The 16,075-nt window shown below is 40.2% G+C and overlaps 1 protein-coding gene and 1 long non-coding RNA gene across 4 annotated transcripts in view; one reads left to right on the forward strand and one right to left on the reverse strand.

Annotated features, from left to right (window-relative positions):
- Positions 1–16,075, reverse strand: part of LOC120805828 (ral guanine nucleotide dissociation stimulator-like) — a 59,713-nt gene that overhangs the window by 33,250 nt on the left and 10,388 nt on the right. Inside the window, exon 1 of one of the 3 annotated variants that reach the window (XM_040156436.1) lies at positions 14,608–14,689. The exons of 1 other annotated variant lie outside the window; for it this stretch is intronic. In XM_040156436.1, the coding sequence (XP_040012370.1) occupies positions 14,608–14,649 (42 nt within the window). In that variant the 5' untranslated portion in view covers positions 14,650–14,689. Of the gene's footprint in view, positions 1–7,502; positions 7,695–14,607; positions 14,690–16,075 lie in introns of those variants that run through there. One more of the 3 variants, XM_040156435.1, reaches the window with a different exon arrangement.
- Positions 7,707–10,687, forward strand: LOC120805830. The gene is made up of 3 exons (XR_005709605.1): positions 7,707–7,978; positions 8,766–8,902; positions 8,993–10,687. It is a non-coding gene; the product is annotated as an uncharacterized LOC120805830 (long non-coding RNA).

Consider the following 16,075-nt stretch of genomic DNA (forward strand, 5'->3'; position numbering starts at 1 on the left):
TAAGTCTTAGTTTATCTTATCCGAGATAATGTTATTTAAGAATAAAAAGATCATATTCATCCTTGGTGTTTTGGTTTACTTCAATCCGTACAATCCGTTGTATGTTTTAGATGCGACGCGGTGACGGCCAAGCTTAAACTCAAGAACACCCTCCAGAGTGGATCACTTGGGTCAGTGGCATATCAGCATTTGAAAAGTGATCATTTAGGTTGTAAAAATGAAATGAATAAAAAACATCGCATGATATTCAATGGAGTCAAAATAGCACAGAGCCTTTTTTATGTTTTCTAACAGGGGCTACACTATGTGGTAGGTTAATGTTTCCAAGTTGCACAAAGTACAAGTCACCGAGCTGTCCCTGAAGGCAGCGTTAAACTCCTTACTCTTATGTCATGCATGCTGGAAATGATGGCAGTGTGTTATTTCTGCCCTCACTATGGTGGCAGGCTGGTATGGGAAAAGAAAACACACTCATGTACAGTTTACCGTCCCTGCTGTCGGCTGAAAACACACATTTCCACTGAACCGACAGCAGGTCAGCCGTCTCCAAACAGTGGTGGGAAACCTAGGTGCATTTTCTCAAGCGCTGCACTGTATTTAAGTAAAACTTTAACCGGCTTGTCCTTTACTTCCTTCCATTTTATGCCAGTTTATTACTTATCATACTTATTACCAGTTTATACTCACTTGACTGGTAAAGTTACTGGTTACATTGAAAAAAATTCAGATTTTACATTACAAACAAATGTTCAGGTTAGAAAATACAACGCAGAAAACTATCCAGCAGTAAATAAAGTAGTTGTAATCTGAGGAGTTGAAACCACCAGAAGCTGAAAATGAATCAACATCAATTTTGATAATCGATGAGGTAATTTCATCAGGCAACAATGTCAAATTTTCTCTTGTTCCAGCTTCTCAAATATGAAGACTTTTTCCTGTTATATATCATTGAAAAATGAACATTTGGGGTTTTTGGACTGTTGGTCAGACAAAACGAGGCATTTGTGGATGTCACCTTGGACTCTGGGAACTTGTGAGAGCCCAAGGTGACTGTGTTTTTGACATTTCATAGCTTAAATGATTACTTGATCAATTGGAAAAATAACCAACATATCAATCTATAATGAAAGTACAGTAGCCTTCAGTTGCATCCCTAAAACTCCATCTTGACTGGCTAAAGTATTAAAATGCTGCCTACTTGTTGAATGAATAAAAATTGATAGTCTAATACCATAATATATATATTATACTACAGTATAACAATCAATACTTTACTTAATACTTCTGCACTTTCACTTTCTTAAGTAAAATTTTGAAAAACAGACTTTTATTTTAACATGGTATTTTGACATTGTTGATGTACCGCTATTATGAAGCAGTGGATCTGAGTAGGGCTACAACTAATGACTATTTTAATTATCAGTTAATCTGCAGACTATTTTCTTGCGTAATCAGTTATTTTTTTTGGATTATAGAAGGTCAGAAAATAGTAAAACACAATGAGCTTCACGGGTTCCAAGCACCAAAGGAAACATCTTAAAAGTCTTATTTTGTTTGACTCACATTCCAAAATCCCAAAGATATACAATTTACTATTATATAAAACAGAGAAAGGCAGCAAATCATTCCAGCTTTAAAAAGCTGGACTCACCAAATTTGTGGCCTTTTTGCTAAGAAATTGCTTAAATCATTGCTTGATAATCAAAAGTGTTGCTGATTCATTTTCTTTCAACTAATTGTTTCAGCTCTGGATCTAATGCTTCTTTCGCCAACACTGTGATGTAAAACAAGCAAATTGAAGACATCACCTCGGGCTCTGAGCAATTGCAAATAGCAGTGTTTCACCATTTTTAACATTTCTGGATTAAATGATTAATCGATTAATTGAGAAAATAATTGTCAGATGAATCCATAATGAATACAGCCATTAGTTTCAACCCTAAAATGCAAGAAAAAACTCCCGTTGCACACAACAAACACCACGTAATCACTAAGATATGCAGTTCCAGTGACAATCTTATTTTAGCAAACAGTTGAAAACGCTTTCTGAATGTTTAACTGCACGGCACCTTTAAGATTTCTTCACCACAAAAAAGAAACAGTTTGCAAAACGGAGGATCCTCTATTTTAAAGGCCAGAAAGCACCTGAAATGCCCGTCATTATCTCCCTGTTCTGTGTTGATGTAAACCTGTGGAACTGACGCACCATTACAACAAGGATTGTCGGGAGCCCGAGCATTTTTGGATGGATTCTACTGTCCAACATTGCCGGAGACTTGTCAAACAGGAGCCTCTGTGGGTTTGTCATATAACACTGCCTCTTACTGGCCAATGTGGGGAACAAACCTCTCGTATCACACTAAGAAGTCAATCACCTTAATAAGATGCCTGCCAAGTTTTTTAAAATGATAACTAACTCAAATTAATTCAGCCTGTTTTGAAAAAGCAAGCAGATGTGTAAACAAAGCAAATGAACACAGCAGACTGGCAGTCTGTTTTTCACAGATAATTAATGGTGAACTTCAACTAATGATATTTATTAACAAAAACTTGTGGCAAGTTTTTGGAGGAGGAAAACACGATCCACACTGGCTTTCCACATCAATGCACCGGCAGGAAGAACAGGAGTTAAAGCGATTTAGAAAATTTAAGAAAAACATCTGCTGCACCAGCTGAGGCCGAGTCCAACCGCAAACATGTCTGACCTCACCGGCCTTTTCTCATCACGGAGCTGTTGCGCTTCATAACTCACAAATCTGCAGCTGTTGGAGGAGAAAAAAACAAAATGTGGCTGCGTCTTTGTGTGTGAGGGACAAAAGAAGGGGGGGAAGAGAGCGGTGAAGGACTGATATAGGTTTTTGAAAGTTTATACGATTCTGATTCTGGTCATCTTCAGTTACCAACACCTGATATTTTGGGCAAATTTTAAAAGCAATGGCTTATTTTCATGCCAAAAAAGTCAAAGTACTCAGTGGTTTGTCTGCAAGTTCTGTTCCTGTTCAGGTGTAAAAGCCTCTGTACCATTTTACCTTTAAAGGAACAGTCCGAGAGAGGGATCCAAATGCTTTATAGTACTTAAGGCAAAAAGAAAGATTCCAAAATTTGTATGGACAATAAAATGTAATTTTATCAGAAAGGAAAGGATGACTGATTGATATCTGATAGTAAATAAAGATAAACAGCAGTCTGAGGTTTTGTCACTGAATAACAGGAGCTGACTAAACAATCTCACCACAAGGGCCATTTAGTAGCTCCTTTGGAACATTCTATCATATCAAATGATCTTCCTCAGCAGATGGAATTTGCCAAGTTATCTTGTAATTATAGATGTCTACATTTCCATTTTCTTCCTGAGCATTTCAAAGGCTTCTTGTCTATGCTGGATAAAAGGTTGGGATTGAATGTTTAATCTCGATCTTGGAAACAACAGAATTTCATCTGTGTCATACAACAAGCTCCAGAACAGCTACTAAATGGACCTCGTGGTGAGATTGTATCACCAAGTCAACTCTTCATTAAACACAGTGCATCCCAGACATTTTTCTGGTTGCTGAATGAGTGTGGTGGGTCAGCTAATAACCCCTGAAGACTTCATTTGGTTTTATCAAGGTCACAAGACAATCTCCTAAAGCCCCCCTACATGGATTAGAATTTATTATTAAATATGGGCTGGAAATTCATTTTCAGTTTTTTCCATTTTGATTAATTCCCCAGTGTTTTTATTTTAGATTAATTATCTAACTTTTCACCAAGGCCGCAATTTCACAGCATAAAAACTTGTTGCACAACTTACTGCAAAAGCTGTCAACATAAGCACTTAAACTAAGTCCGATGGCAATCAGATTTACACTGATGCACATGACACTAAAATGTCTCTTTCTGAACCTTAAAGAAGCACTGAACTGGAGGAGAGGGAGTTTTAGAAGATGGTTATGACAACTGATTAGTTTAATGTGATTGCTTCCTGTCTCATCTGCAAAGACGACGCTGTCTTCTTTCAGGAATACAAACCCAGCGGCATTCATTCATAAGAAGAAGATAGTGATAAAACACTGATTACTTTAATGTTTTAGGTGCATACAAATCGCAAAGTCACCTAATATTGTCACTGAACAGAACCGATCAGCCACTGGCAGCAGCTTTACTGGTAATAATATATCTCCCAGAAAAACCCACATGGGCTGAATCCACGAAATCTCTGAAAGCACGGAGGGCCGGCCAACTTTTAGTCTGCTGTGATTTAACTAAAGCTCCTCTTCCATCTGCTGGAAATCAATACCAGAGGATGTTGTTGTGCTGCTGCTGTGGCTCCGGCTGATGCTCCGACATGTTTTAGAGTTCCCTGAGGAAGGTGACGCTAACAGTCCGCCTTACTTACGGACTTTCTCACAAACACAAGGAAACACACTGGCTTTTACTCAGACGCACGCACAAATAGATGCGCGGCAGCATATTTAAAGAAGTCGACCACACCCACAAAGAGTCTAACAAATGTGGGAGTACGTGAGAAGGCCACATTCAACGTCAATTACCAATACTGGCAAAACATCTCCATCATGACGAGGTAAAACTTAAAATCAGAGCAGTAACAGTAGGAAGACATTTCATTCCCGATTACACCAAACAAGGCAGAGAGTTCTTGACAAGTTATACTTCTGCAAAACTCCTGTCAGGATGCCACTTAGCAAGGCATTTCACCCCCAGTGGAGGCTCACTGGCCAGCAGTGCAGGCTTGTGGCTGTAATGGGCTGCTGCCAGGCTCACAATGTTCCCCAGAGCTCCACAAACAATAAACCTGTAACAAAGCCAACAAAGCCAATGAGAATGCCAGACATGGAAAGGGTACAGAGTTGCGTAACAGAATAAACACAGGCAAATAAAATTAGAATAAACTGATTATAAAACAGAGATGTAAGTACAAAAGTCAGTCCAGGAGGATCTTTTTTAATAATTTATAACTGCAAAATGCAACTTTAGTGACATAAAAATAACTAATATCTAGATGCCCCATTTTCCCAAAATTAGTTTTTTCAGACGTTTTGGGAACTGTTGCTGCACTAGTTAATATTTTTATATATACAATACAGAAAATGCAAAAGGAAAAAACACCAAAACCAACTCTCCAGCGCTACATTCCTTTTTAGCCTCTTTCGGCTCATTGTTTTGGTTTTACAGGACATTTTCTGTATGTTTCTGCTCTGATAGACCCACTCTCCACTACCTGCCTGGCAGCAAACAGCAGACAGACACAGTCAGAGACCAGCTGGTGAACACAGTGGGGCATTTAGCAGCCTAAAAGCCAGATAATTTTCTCCCAGAGTCAAGAGCAGAGTGAACATTGGACTTAAATCGATTAGGTGAAACACAAACACAACTCCAATGGGATGATCATGTTGCTCTGTGTCTTTTGGATGAGTAAATAGACTCCTGAATGCCAAGTCCACCACAGCAACTTTGTGCTGTCAGAAGTTGAAGCTATTCAGCGTGTGGAGTTCTTTTGCCCCCAAGTGGCCAGAAATGCTCAGTTAATGCAGCTTCAAGTAATTTCCTAGGTGAAAAAGTGCCACAACATTTGATGCTAAAAGCTTAAAAGACCTCAGATTTACTTGTTTTTTGAATAGCTCACTTTGAGCTCTGTGAATGTATGATTAGCTCTTGTCAGTATTTTTGACATTTGTCAGTTCGTGACCTTCCTGTTGTCTCAGTTTGACAGCTCTTAACAGGGGCGGACAGCTGAGGTCAGGCCTCATGTCACTGTGAGGGCAGAACACTGTAATGACGTTTTATGGGATCAGATAATAGTCAGGGAAACATCGACTCTTTCATTTCAAATGCAGCAGTCCATTTCCACTGCAGACACGTCGCATTGTGACGAAGGACTTTGTGTTTATACACTGCTTATTCACTCAAGAAAGTTTGAAGAAGTTTTTTTATTGACATTTCTATAAAATGTCAAACAATGGTGAAAATATTTTTTTATATGTCATTTTCAGAGCCCACAGTTATGTCTTTGAATATTTAAATGTTTTGTTCGACAGGCAGTCCAAAGCTCAAAAAAATTAAATATTACTATCATATATGCCAAACAAAAGCACCAAATCCTCACATTTGAGAAACTTGAACGAGCAGAAGTTTGACATATTTGATTGAAAAATGACTTAATGATTAATCATCGACCACGATAGTAACAATTTTCTGTCAGTCGATTAGTCGTCTAGCTCTGTCTGGCTACACAAGGTTAAGTCTAAAGCTGGTATTCTTGTGACTTAGTCTGCCTGATACAGTTGGAACTACGGTGGCAACTGAAGATATTTTCATTATCAATTAATCTGCCAATTACTTCCGTGATTCATCGATTAGTTGCTTGATTTATAAAATGTCAGCAAATGGCAAAAAAAAAAAAAAAAAAAAATACCATCACAGTTTCTCAGAGTCCAAGGTAACATCTTCAAACGCTTTGTTTAGTCCAAACCAAAGTCCAAAATTCAAATGTAATCAGTTTACAATGATGTAAAACAGAGGAAATCAGAAAGCCTCGTACTGGAGGAGCAGGAACAAGCAAATCTTTGGCATTTGTTTGATTAAACGATTATTATTAAAATACAGGGACAGTAAAGACACACACAACAATGAAGGGAGAGAGAGAAGTGTAGGACATGCAGCAAATCAATCCGGGGACATTATATTTACATGATGTGCATCTTAATCTTGTCCTGCCTCCAGGACACCTGATACAGTAAGTTCTCAATAATTATATAAACGGGGTGGACAATGTAAGTATGATGCAAATCGATTATGCAGCACTGCAAACTACAGCCTCCAAAACAACTATGAAGTTGAATCAACACCTCTCTAAAACCATTTCAACAAAAACTCAGCATTAGAACTTTTATGAAGGGAGGATTTATTGCAGGGATGTTGTGTTAGACTGCTTTAGTTTAAGTAGGTGCCCTAATAAACTGGCAACTGAGTTTCTGAGTGAAATCCGGAGTGAAAAATCAACTAATTGACTAAGGCTCAACCGAGGCAGGGTTTTACGTAGTAAACAAGTCAGATTGGTGCTTACACAGTCACTGTAGCTGTAAATCTGAAAGCAAAGAGTGACTAACAGAAAATCAACTGCTGTTCTAGGTTTCGTGGGAAATGATTCTAATGATGTGTTGATCTCATCAACCAGTCAAATTAAAAGTACCTGAATTGGTCAGTGATTTACACTAATGTGAAATTAACCTTTACCATTCCAAAGTTATCGGCAGATAAATGTAATCATCATTTTGCCTGTAAAGGATGTCCTAACATGGTTTAACCGTCAATACAAGAAACTCTGACTTTGGCCTGAATCCCATTGGTAAGAGCAGGATGAGCTTTTAATTACAGAAACTCTTCTGACACAAATCCCAAATTAAACGTGTCCTTAAACTACGAGCCGCTTAGTCTCTTTTCATTTAATCTCACTGGATAAAACACGTCTGAAAGTATAAGAACACATCCATGAATCCAACCTGTCTGTCTCCTGCTCTCCTGAATGTCTGGTAATAATCCTCGCCATCCCAGCAGACACTTGTCCTGACCAGCAGTCCACAGGTCCACCGGCTCCGGCACCACATCACGGTATTGCTCAGAACCAGACCAGAAACCTCGGGATCCAAACACACCTGGAACCCATCAATAAGCCTCGAGTGCTCCCACTCCCCTTGTCACAGATTGGCCGAACCCCCCCGACAAAACGACGCTCTGCTTGTACATGTTTACTTTGCAGCTGTGTCAACAACACGAGGAACAACACTAGAAAAAATTAACTTAAGCTGGGGAAAAAAAAAAATAGGTTCATACATAGCACTAGCAACAACAACAACAATACTGCAACATGTGGTGCCAGACACTTGAACGGAACATGAAAGTTCAAGAGGCAATAAAATTCAAAGGGATTTCCCCGATGAACTTCAAACAGGAGTTTCCTCCATCCACGGGCTCACAGGTATTGTCGGTAGCTGGTTCAGTTTACCTGCTCAACAACTTTGCCGGGTGACCAGCCATTATTGTGAATCGTGTTAGCGTGTAGAGCCTTGTTGCATTCAGCTGGTAGAATAGTGACGATGCAATCAAGCATTCACGTTCTGCGTCAAATTAAAAAAAATAAAAGTTTCCTGTCCGTTTCTAAGGCTTGGATGAACTTCTGTACTTAATTTATCTGTTAATGAAAAACGTCCACTTCTTACACCATGGCTACAACAGCAGTTAAAAGGATGAAGTCCCCTCACTCCATTTGGGGGTGGGCAGCAACTAATGAATATTTCATTATCAAATAATCTGCCAATTATTGTTGTTCATCTTTTTAAAGAACTACATTTAACCAATAAGAATCCTTAATATTTATTCAATATTAAGTTCAATATTCATCTACAATTCTGCATAGCAATGTAAAAACAACTGCTGCAAATAATGACTATTTTTATCATTGATTCATCCAACTATTATTTCTCCATTAATTGATTAATTGATTAGAATGGCCCTTATAATTTCTCCAAGGGGTTCAAGGTGACATCTTCAAATGTCCTGTTTTGTCCTATCAATAGTCCAAAACCCAAATACATTCAGTTTATGTTTGTGTTAGATGAGGAAAATCATCAAGTTGGAAAAGCTGGAATCAGGGAATGTTTGCCGTTTTTGCTTAAATATATACTAAACGTAATTTTCTGTTGATCAACTAATTGTTGCAGCTCTACTATAGTCAATATGTGTCATTTGTGCCATATGACGTATAGGTGGGGGTGCCCATTGAGAGGGACGATGAAAAAAATGAATTAATGTGAAGGGGTACCTAGGTCAGAAAGGTTTCTGAACCACTGGCTTAGGTTGAGAGACAAAACAGATTCTGGAAAATAGAGGAAACTGAACCGAGGTAGGTAAAGGTTTAACTGAAGAACAACTTGGCAATGACTTGACGCTAACTTTCAAGTATCCAAGGTGAGATTTTATTTTTCTTTTACAGAGCCACAGATGCCTTGTCTCTGCTGCACTGGGAAATAAATCCCATGACAAGGTGTCCCAGAAGCGGCTCCTGGGAGCTCAGAGGCCCGCCCGTCGGCGAGCTGCCTCTTACAGCCGCTGGATTTATTCCCTGCCATTATTTCAGCCTGCAGGGCCATTCAGGTGCTCCTCTTCCAAGGTCCTGGCATTTAAAAATGCTTTGTCATGCCAACTGCAGCCAACTGGGGATCGCTACAAAATTGGCTCTGCTCTGAGGCAACGTGACAACTGTCGCCCAGGCTGAGAAACACATAAACCTGCCTCTCTTTGTTTGCTTAGTAAATTGTACTGTCCGAAAAATAATGCTGTGCATGATATATGCACAGCATTAATGATATATCCACAGCATTGTTTAGAATTGGTTATCAAACCGAGTTTCATCTTTTCATTTGATTCACTTAACCTTCCCTGTTGTTTGCTGTTTCTTTCTGTTTCTCGTGTCTTTGAGGTGAGATATGTCTGTCATCGCCAGGGATTTATTATCTAACCTGCAAAAGTCAATCGCTGCATCTCTGCTTTCGGACATTTTAAATGCTGTCTATATCATCTGTCATAATACAGAACAAATCCAACGGGCAAGTATGCAAAGTTTCTGTGCCTTGGACAACTCTGTCCATCAAATTTCAGGTACAGCAGTGGTGAAAAAAAAAACAACGCTCAGATCCTTTACTTGAGTAAAAGGACAAATACATCAGTACAGAAATACTCCATTACAAGTAAAGGTCAATAATGAATTCAAAATCCTACTTAAGTAAAAGTAGAGAAGTATTATCAGCAAAAAGCACTTATAGTGTCAAAACCGAAAGTACTCATTCTGCAGTCAGGGGTCATTATACAGTCCATGACGATCAGACGCTTAATACTGTTTTACTGCTGTAGCCACTGAAGGTGGTTTTTAGGAGTGTTTTGGCCACTTTATATACAGTTAGATAGTTCAGTCCAGTGGTTCCCAACCTAGGGGTCAGGCCCCTTCAAAGGGTCACAAGATAAAGCTAAAGGGTCGTGAGATGATTAATGGGAGAGGAAAGGAAAAAACAAAGTTCTGGTACAGAAATTTTTTTTAATTTTTTTCTCGAATCTTTGCTGTTCTTTTTGAAATATTGGATCTTTTTCCCATTTGAGCTATGAACAGTTATTTTTTCTGGAACTTGACAAGAAGACAACAGACAGTGTTTTTGTAAAGTGTCAAAAGCCAAAAAGGTTGGAAACCACTGGTTCAATCCTTAACAACAAATTGTATTTAATAAAATTGTCGTATGTGTTTTATGTAAAATCTTAATTTGAAAAGTAACAAGTAACTGCAGCTGTCAAATTAAAGTTGTGGAGTAAAATTAAAAAATATTAAAATATTATAAATAAATTAAAATATTTCCCTCTGAAATGTGGAGGAATTGCACCTGAGCACATTACCACAGTGAATGTACTTAGGTATTTTCCAATACTTATGGATAAAATGAACTAATCTGCTAATGATAACAGTTAAACATATTGGCTTGGCCACAAAAACTACTAAGTCTATATTAAAATATGCACTATGCAACTTCTTGTACATGAAATTGTTGTAGATTTCTGTTTGACTATAATCCCATGTGTTCAGACCTAAATCCTCTCCCTCCTCTTTATATAACTTTTTAATGAAGCTGATCAATTCCAGGGCATGAACCAGCGTCCTGTGAGCTCGGCCAGTTGTGAGATGCAGATGAAACATAAAGACACCAAAAATAGCAAAGCTAAATTTCAAGTAATCCTTTCTGCTCCACCTGTTGCTAATATTTTCTGATAGCCCCTCCCTGTCCAGTAGTTGTCCCCAGTGCGTTCCCACTTTTCCACATCACCTCGACATCCCCCTGTACACCTGTTCCCAATTCCTCCATCACTTCCGCTGTATACAAACCTGCCCCTGAGCCATAGTTCCGCTACCATTTTGTTTATCCTATCGGCAGCTTTCCACCGTTCTGTCTAGGTATTGTGTCTGCCTTGTTTTTGACCCTTATCTGCCGCTTTTGGACTTCTGCCTGCCTGTTTATGCCCCTTTGGACTTGGTTGTTTGCTGCTGAACCTTTTTTCAGATCATTTCTGGGGGCTTTGTGAGCCAAGTGGGAGTTAAGAGTGAGGGACTAATAGTACATTTACTGCCCGAGGAAGAAAATCTGCATACTGTTGCATTTTAAAAACAGAACACTGGGCAGGAGTGTAATTGTGCAACAAGTGAAAAATTAAATCATGTCTGCTCCTTTAGTCTGATTTAGTACGTGATCACTAGCTTTTACAATTAAATACTCCACTCACGATGGTCTTTATTTGTTGAGAACTGTCTCAGTGTTGATACTTCAATAATATACAATTCCTCAGAGAGTCAACACCTACTGAGCGTTCACAGTGAACATTATCAACCAGTCTGCAGACATCCATGCGTTTCCTTTAGCCGAGCAACAGTTTGACAGCTCGATCACTCTGGCAGCCGAGAACACGCGGCTGCTGTTAAACTTTCTATCATCTTTAGCTCTCAACAACTAATCGGATTTCTACACATCGCTGTTTTTCTGACCCGCTTCATAAACAACTGCTCTGTCTTGTAAACTGAAAGTTAAAGTTGATCGCGGCATATAGGACTTCACAGCTTTTAGGTGAAAGATAACAGTATTACCGGTATTTTTTTTTTTTTTTTTGTGGACGTTTTTCCACTCAAGTTTTACTTCTAAAAACGGTGGAGGGAAACGCACCTAGAGCTTCACCCAACCTCAATCTGAGCAGAGGTCTGGTCAGCCAAAACACCTGTTTACTGCCGTGTCTGAGAAAGAAAAGCAACAAATCTTTACATTTAATTAGATGGAAAAAGGAAAATCTTTAGCACTTTTGCTTAAAAAATTAGTAAAGCGATTATTTGATTATCAAAATAGTTGCACTGATTTTCTGTTGAACGACTGGTCAATTACTCAACTAATCATTCCAGCTCTAGTGCAGAGCCTTCCATATACGATTCACCGGTTGTGACACGTAACAAGAGTACTCCAGTGATTATGAATGCCACATTTTTTTAGTCCCCAATATAGGTCTAGCACCAAAAACACAGGATACTACGTTTCCCACAAGTAGGATCTTTCTGTTACACCCTCGCCACAGGCTGTCTGTTATAAATTTCTAGTCTCCGACCCCAAGCTGAGATAACCCTGATGACTTCACTGTGATTTCATCAGCAGTTATTTTCTCAGACTCGATAACTTTTCACAGCCTAGTGGTTCCCCTTTACTGTAAGACAAATCTTTATGAATACCTCCTATGACTGCCTGGACTTTATGTCAACCACATCACCCATCTCGGCCATAATGCAACAGACTGACAGCAGGGAGACAAACTGAGCGTCTTCGTTTGACCCCAGAGAAGAATTCAGGCCACATGAAACTCGATCAGGTGTTGCCTGACGAGAGACGCCGAGGGACACTGAGGGACAGACTGAGTGTGTGTGAGAAAAGTAACAGCAGACACTGCTTCAAACTCTCACACAGCAGAGTATCAAATCTAATTAAATATTATTGTTAGAGCACATTTCCTACCATAATATAACCTCAGGTTCTCTACAGATGAAGTGAAAAACCGTTCAGGGTCATGAACAACAGGTTGGAATGAGATAATAAAATTCCGACACAGACTGGAAACGAAAGCTCTTGTGTCAGGATTTTCTTGGTTTTGCAGCAGGAAGGCCCAAACTCAGTAGTAAACACATGTTCAGTATTTCCACAGGTGGAGAGTTTCTTGGTGGAATCTATGTGCACTTGAAGGCATCATTCTGGCCACCTTCAGTCAGTGTACTCAAAGTCCACACAGACTTTTGAAAGCTCTGTCATACAGCCCGGAGGGCACAGTCTAACACCTGCATGTCTAAAACTAGAGCTCCATTATAGATATTATTGTTATCATGTAAGAAATGGCCTGAGCAGTTTTGCTTTTATCATGAGGCTGGTAAAAGCAAAACTGCTCAGTGGGGACACAGGAACAGGAGAATTAATAATCTACAGGGAAAAAAAACTATTAACAAATAGAAAAGTTTAAAATAAAACACATAAAACAAACAGGCTGTGCCCAAATAAAAAAAGGACACCGCAAAACTCCCTGATCAAAACCAATCACTCACAACATCTGCCTGCGTCTCTGCATTGTTTTCAGTCTCAGGATTCATTAGCAAGGTGACACAGGAACACAGTCATTAGGCACCGTGGGATTACAGCAGACATGATTGAACATGCCAAAATATCAAAGGGCACAGCCTCCTCTGCAGGGAGACGGTTGCCTGGGTATGCAGGGTTTTTTCGGCAGTGGCAGCTCGGCACAAAACTATACAGGGCTGAACGAAGGCCGCGTTCGTACCAAGCATGTGTCTGAGCCGTCTGCTAAGGTAGTTAAGAACAATGATACCAACTCAGCAGATACCAACAGAAAACAGCCGTTCCCATGTGAACAGAGGCGTTACTCATTTCAAGCAAACAGCCTCAAATCGTGAGTCAAGATGAGCTGAAAAGTCGCTTGATGAACCGCAGAAAAGGAAAACAACAACAGGCCTGACACATTTCCAGAAGTGCTACTAGTGAGCCATGTGACTTTTGTTTACAAACCCTAATTGGCTTTTAATTGGTTGGAGGTGTGAAACAAAAAACAAACCAAGAGCGAAATCAACCTTTCTACTCTGGATCAGACCAGAAAATAATGTATAAAGCAACAGCTGTGATTATCCTTTTCATCCGTAAGGACAAGTTTACACTGTGAACCACACAAATAATGAACCACACACAAATATATCACTGACTCTCCTTCAAACACTTGTATATTTCATTTACATTTGTACAAGCGCACAAATAAACACAAGCACACAGCTGCAGTCCTGCACGAATACACTGACATGTGCACACAAACAAACACATACATCAAGACCTACAAAATGTTAAACGCACATGCTAACACTGCGGCACGGAACACACACACACACAGACACATAAACACACACACACTTATGTACTTCCTGGGATACTACTAAATGTAGAAAGTGCTTAAGCATATTTTTTTGTTTTTGTTTTTTAAAACTAAAAAAAAAAAACATTTTTTTTTTTTTTTTTTTTTTTTTGAGAATGATGGTACAGCACTGATCATCGCCCGACACTCACACACACACACACACACACACACACACACACACACACACACACACACACACACACACACACACACAGGCACTATAAATACATAAATGTACTCAGCAGTACATAGTATGTCACTCATCAGGGCACAGAAACAGATATGAATGCGCACACAAACACACACACACACACACTTGCACAAACACATGCAATTACAATTTAATGTATGCTTACAGACACACACACACACACACACACACACACACACACACACACACACACACACACACATACATAATGAGCACATTCATACATGCATACATGAGCCTGTTTGAATACACTCGTGGTCTCACACAGACACATACTGCATGAACATGTCTGCAAACACAGACACACACACACATAATGCCAGCTCTGTGCAGTCTGGCGGTGTGTCGTCAGGGCTCACCAAGTCGTCCAGGATGCTGACGGGGAAATCGAACATGCACATCTTGACGGGCTGAGCGAGGGCTCTGTGCAGGCTGAACAGCGACTTGGCTTCCATGCTGCACAGCGAACGCAGCACCCGGCCGCCGCTCGACAGCTCACAGCAAACATATACCAACAAAACAAGATTTTAAATAAAAACGAAACAAAACCAAAAAAAATCAACGGGGAACTCCACCAAGCGTGATGCTCGCTCGCTCTGCCTCTCACTGAGGACTGAGAGAAATCCGTCTCAGAGAAAAAAGAGGTACCTCTCCACCTCCACCCTGCACCCCCCTCGTTTCCCTCCCTCCCTCTTCCTCTTCTTGTCTTTCCTCCCTTCCTCCTCCTCCCCCAACAGGGAACGTCTTAACTCTCAGCAGCTGCTCTCGTCTTTCCGTTTTATGGGGGTATTGCCCAACAGCGCAGCAACACTCGTGGATGTTATGCCACAACCGCAGTGTGTTTGCTTTCTCTCCCCTCTGTAACGTCCAGCCTTAAGTGCTCAGACCTGCTACGGAACCGCATTCATCTGCCAGAAAAAAAAACAAAAAAAGCTTGCCAAATGAAATGCAGCAGGTACACAGAGGGGTTCTGAGTTGCCGCCTGACTCTCTTCGGCTTCATTATGCTGCAGCAATTTAATGAAGAGAGAAGGAAAAGCTCTGTAGCTCCAGACTGTCTGTGTGAGCCCATTAAAGATGAAGTGGGGTGACTGCTTGTGAGGCTGATGTATGAATCAGCCTCCCCTCTCATATATGCTGCTGGTTAATGTGAAACCAGACGTTCTAGCAGTTTACCGGCCCTCGTGTGAAAATTCTTCTCTTTTGTGAATATCTGCTGGGACGGTAAAAGTGGCCGGTGAGGTCTGAAAATCCTCCGGCTGCTGTGTCGCTGACTCCTGCCTCTCTTTAGCCTGTTATTAAATCTACGATGGTGTTTTGCTGCTCCGCACTCACATTGCATCCCGCTATCATCGGGCTCAGAGATCACCTGTCAATCGAACGCTGCAGGCGGTTCTGTGATGTTTTTTTTTCCATTGGATTTTGATGATGAAATTTTTGCGCTATGTTGGGCTGCACTCCTCCGTCTGTTAAGCCACGTCTTGGCTACATCTAGCCACGTTAACTATGTAATGACTGACATTCATTTACTTTACTGTCGCTAGGTGTCCATCCGATTGCAGCACACATTTTTACCCAATTAATGTGTGTTTCCTTCCACTACTGCCACTTGAATATTAGGAGTTGGTTTGTCGAGATAAACAGCTGGGGGTGCTAATTTTCCAGTCAGGTGCCGTTAAACCACTGTAAAAGAAGAGGATGCAACAGGATGAGGTAATTAAAAGAGCTCCGGTCAAAGCTCATACGGTAAGAACAACGTTGAAAACACAGTGGAAATATGGCATTTGTGTTGGTTTCATGTACTAATGTCACAGTTTCCCCATGGCTC

This window comes from Xiphias gladius, chromosome 19 (assembly GCF_016859285.1).
Source record: "Xiphias gladius isolate SHS-SW01 ecotype Sanya breed wild chromosome 19, ASM1685928v1, whole genome shotgun sequence".
Classification (NCBI taxonomy): domain Eukaryota; kingdom Metazoa; phylum Chordata; class Actinopteri; order Istiophoriformes; family Xiphiidae; genus Xiphias; species Xiphias gladius.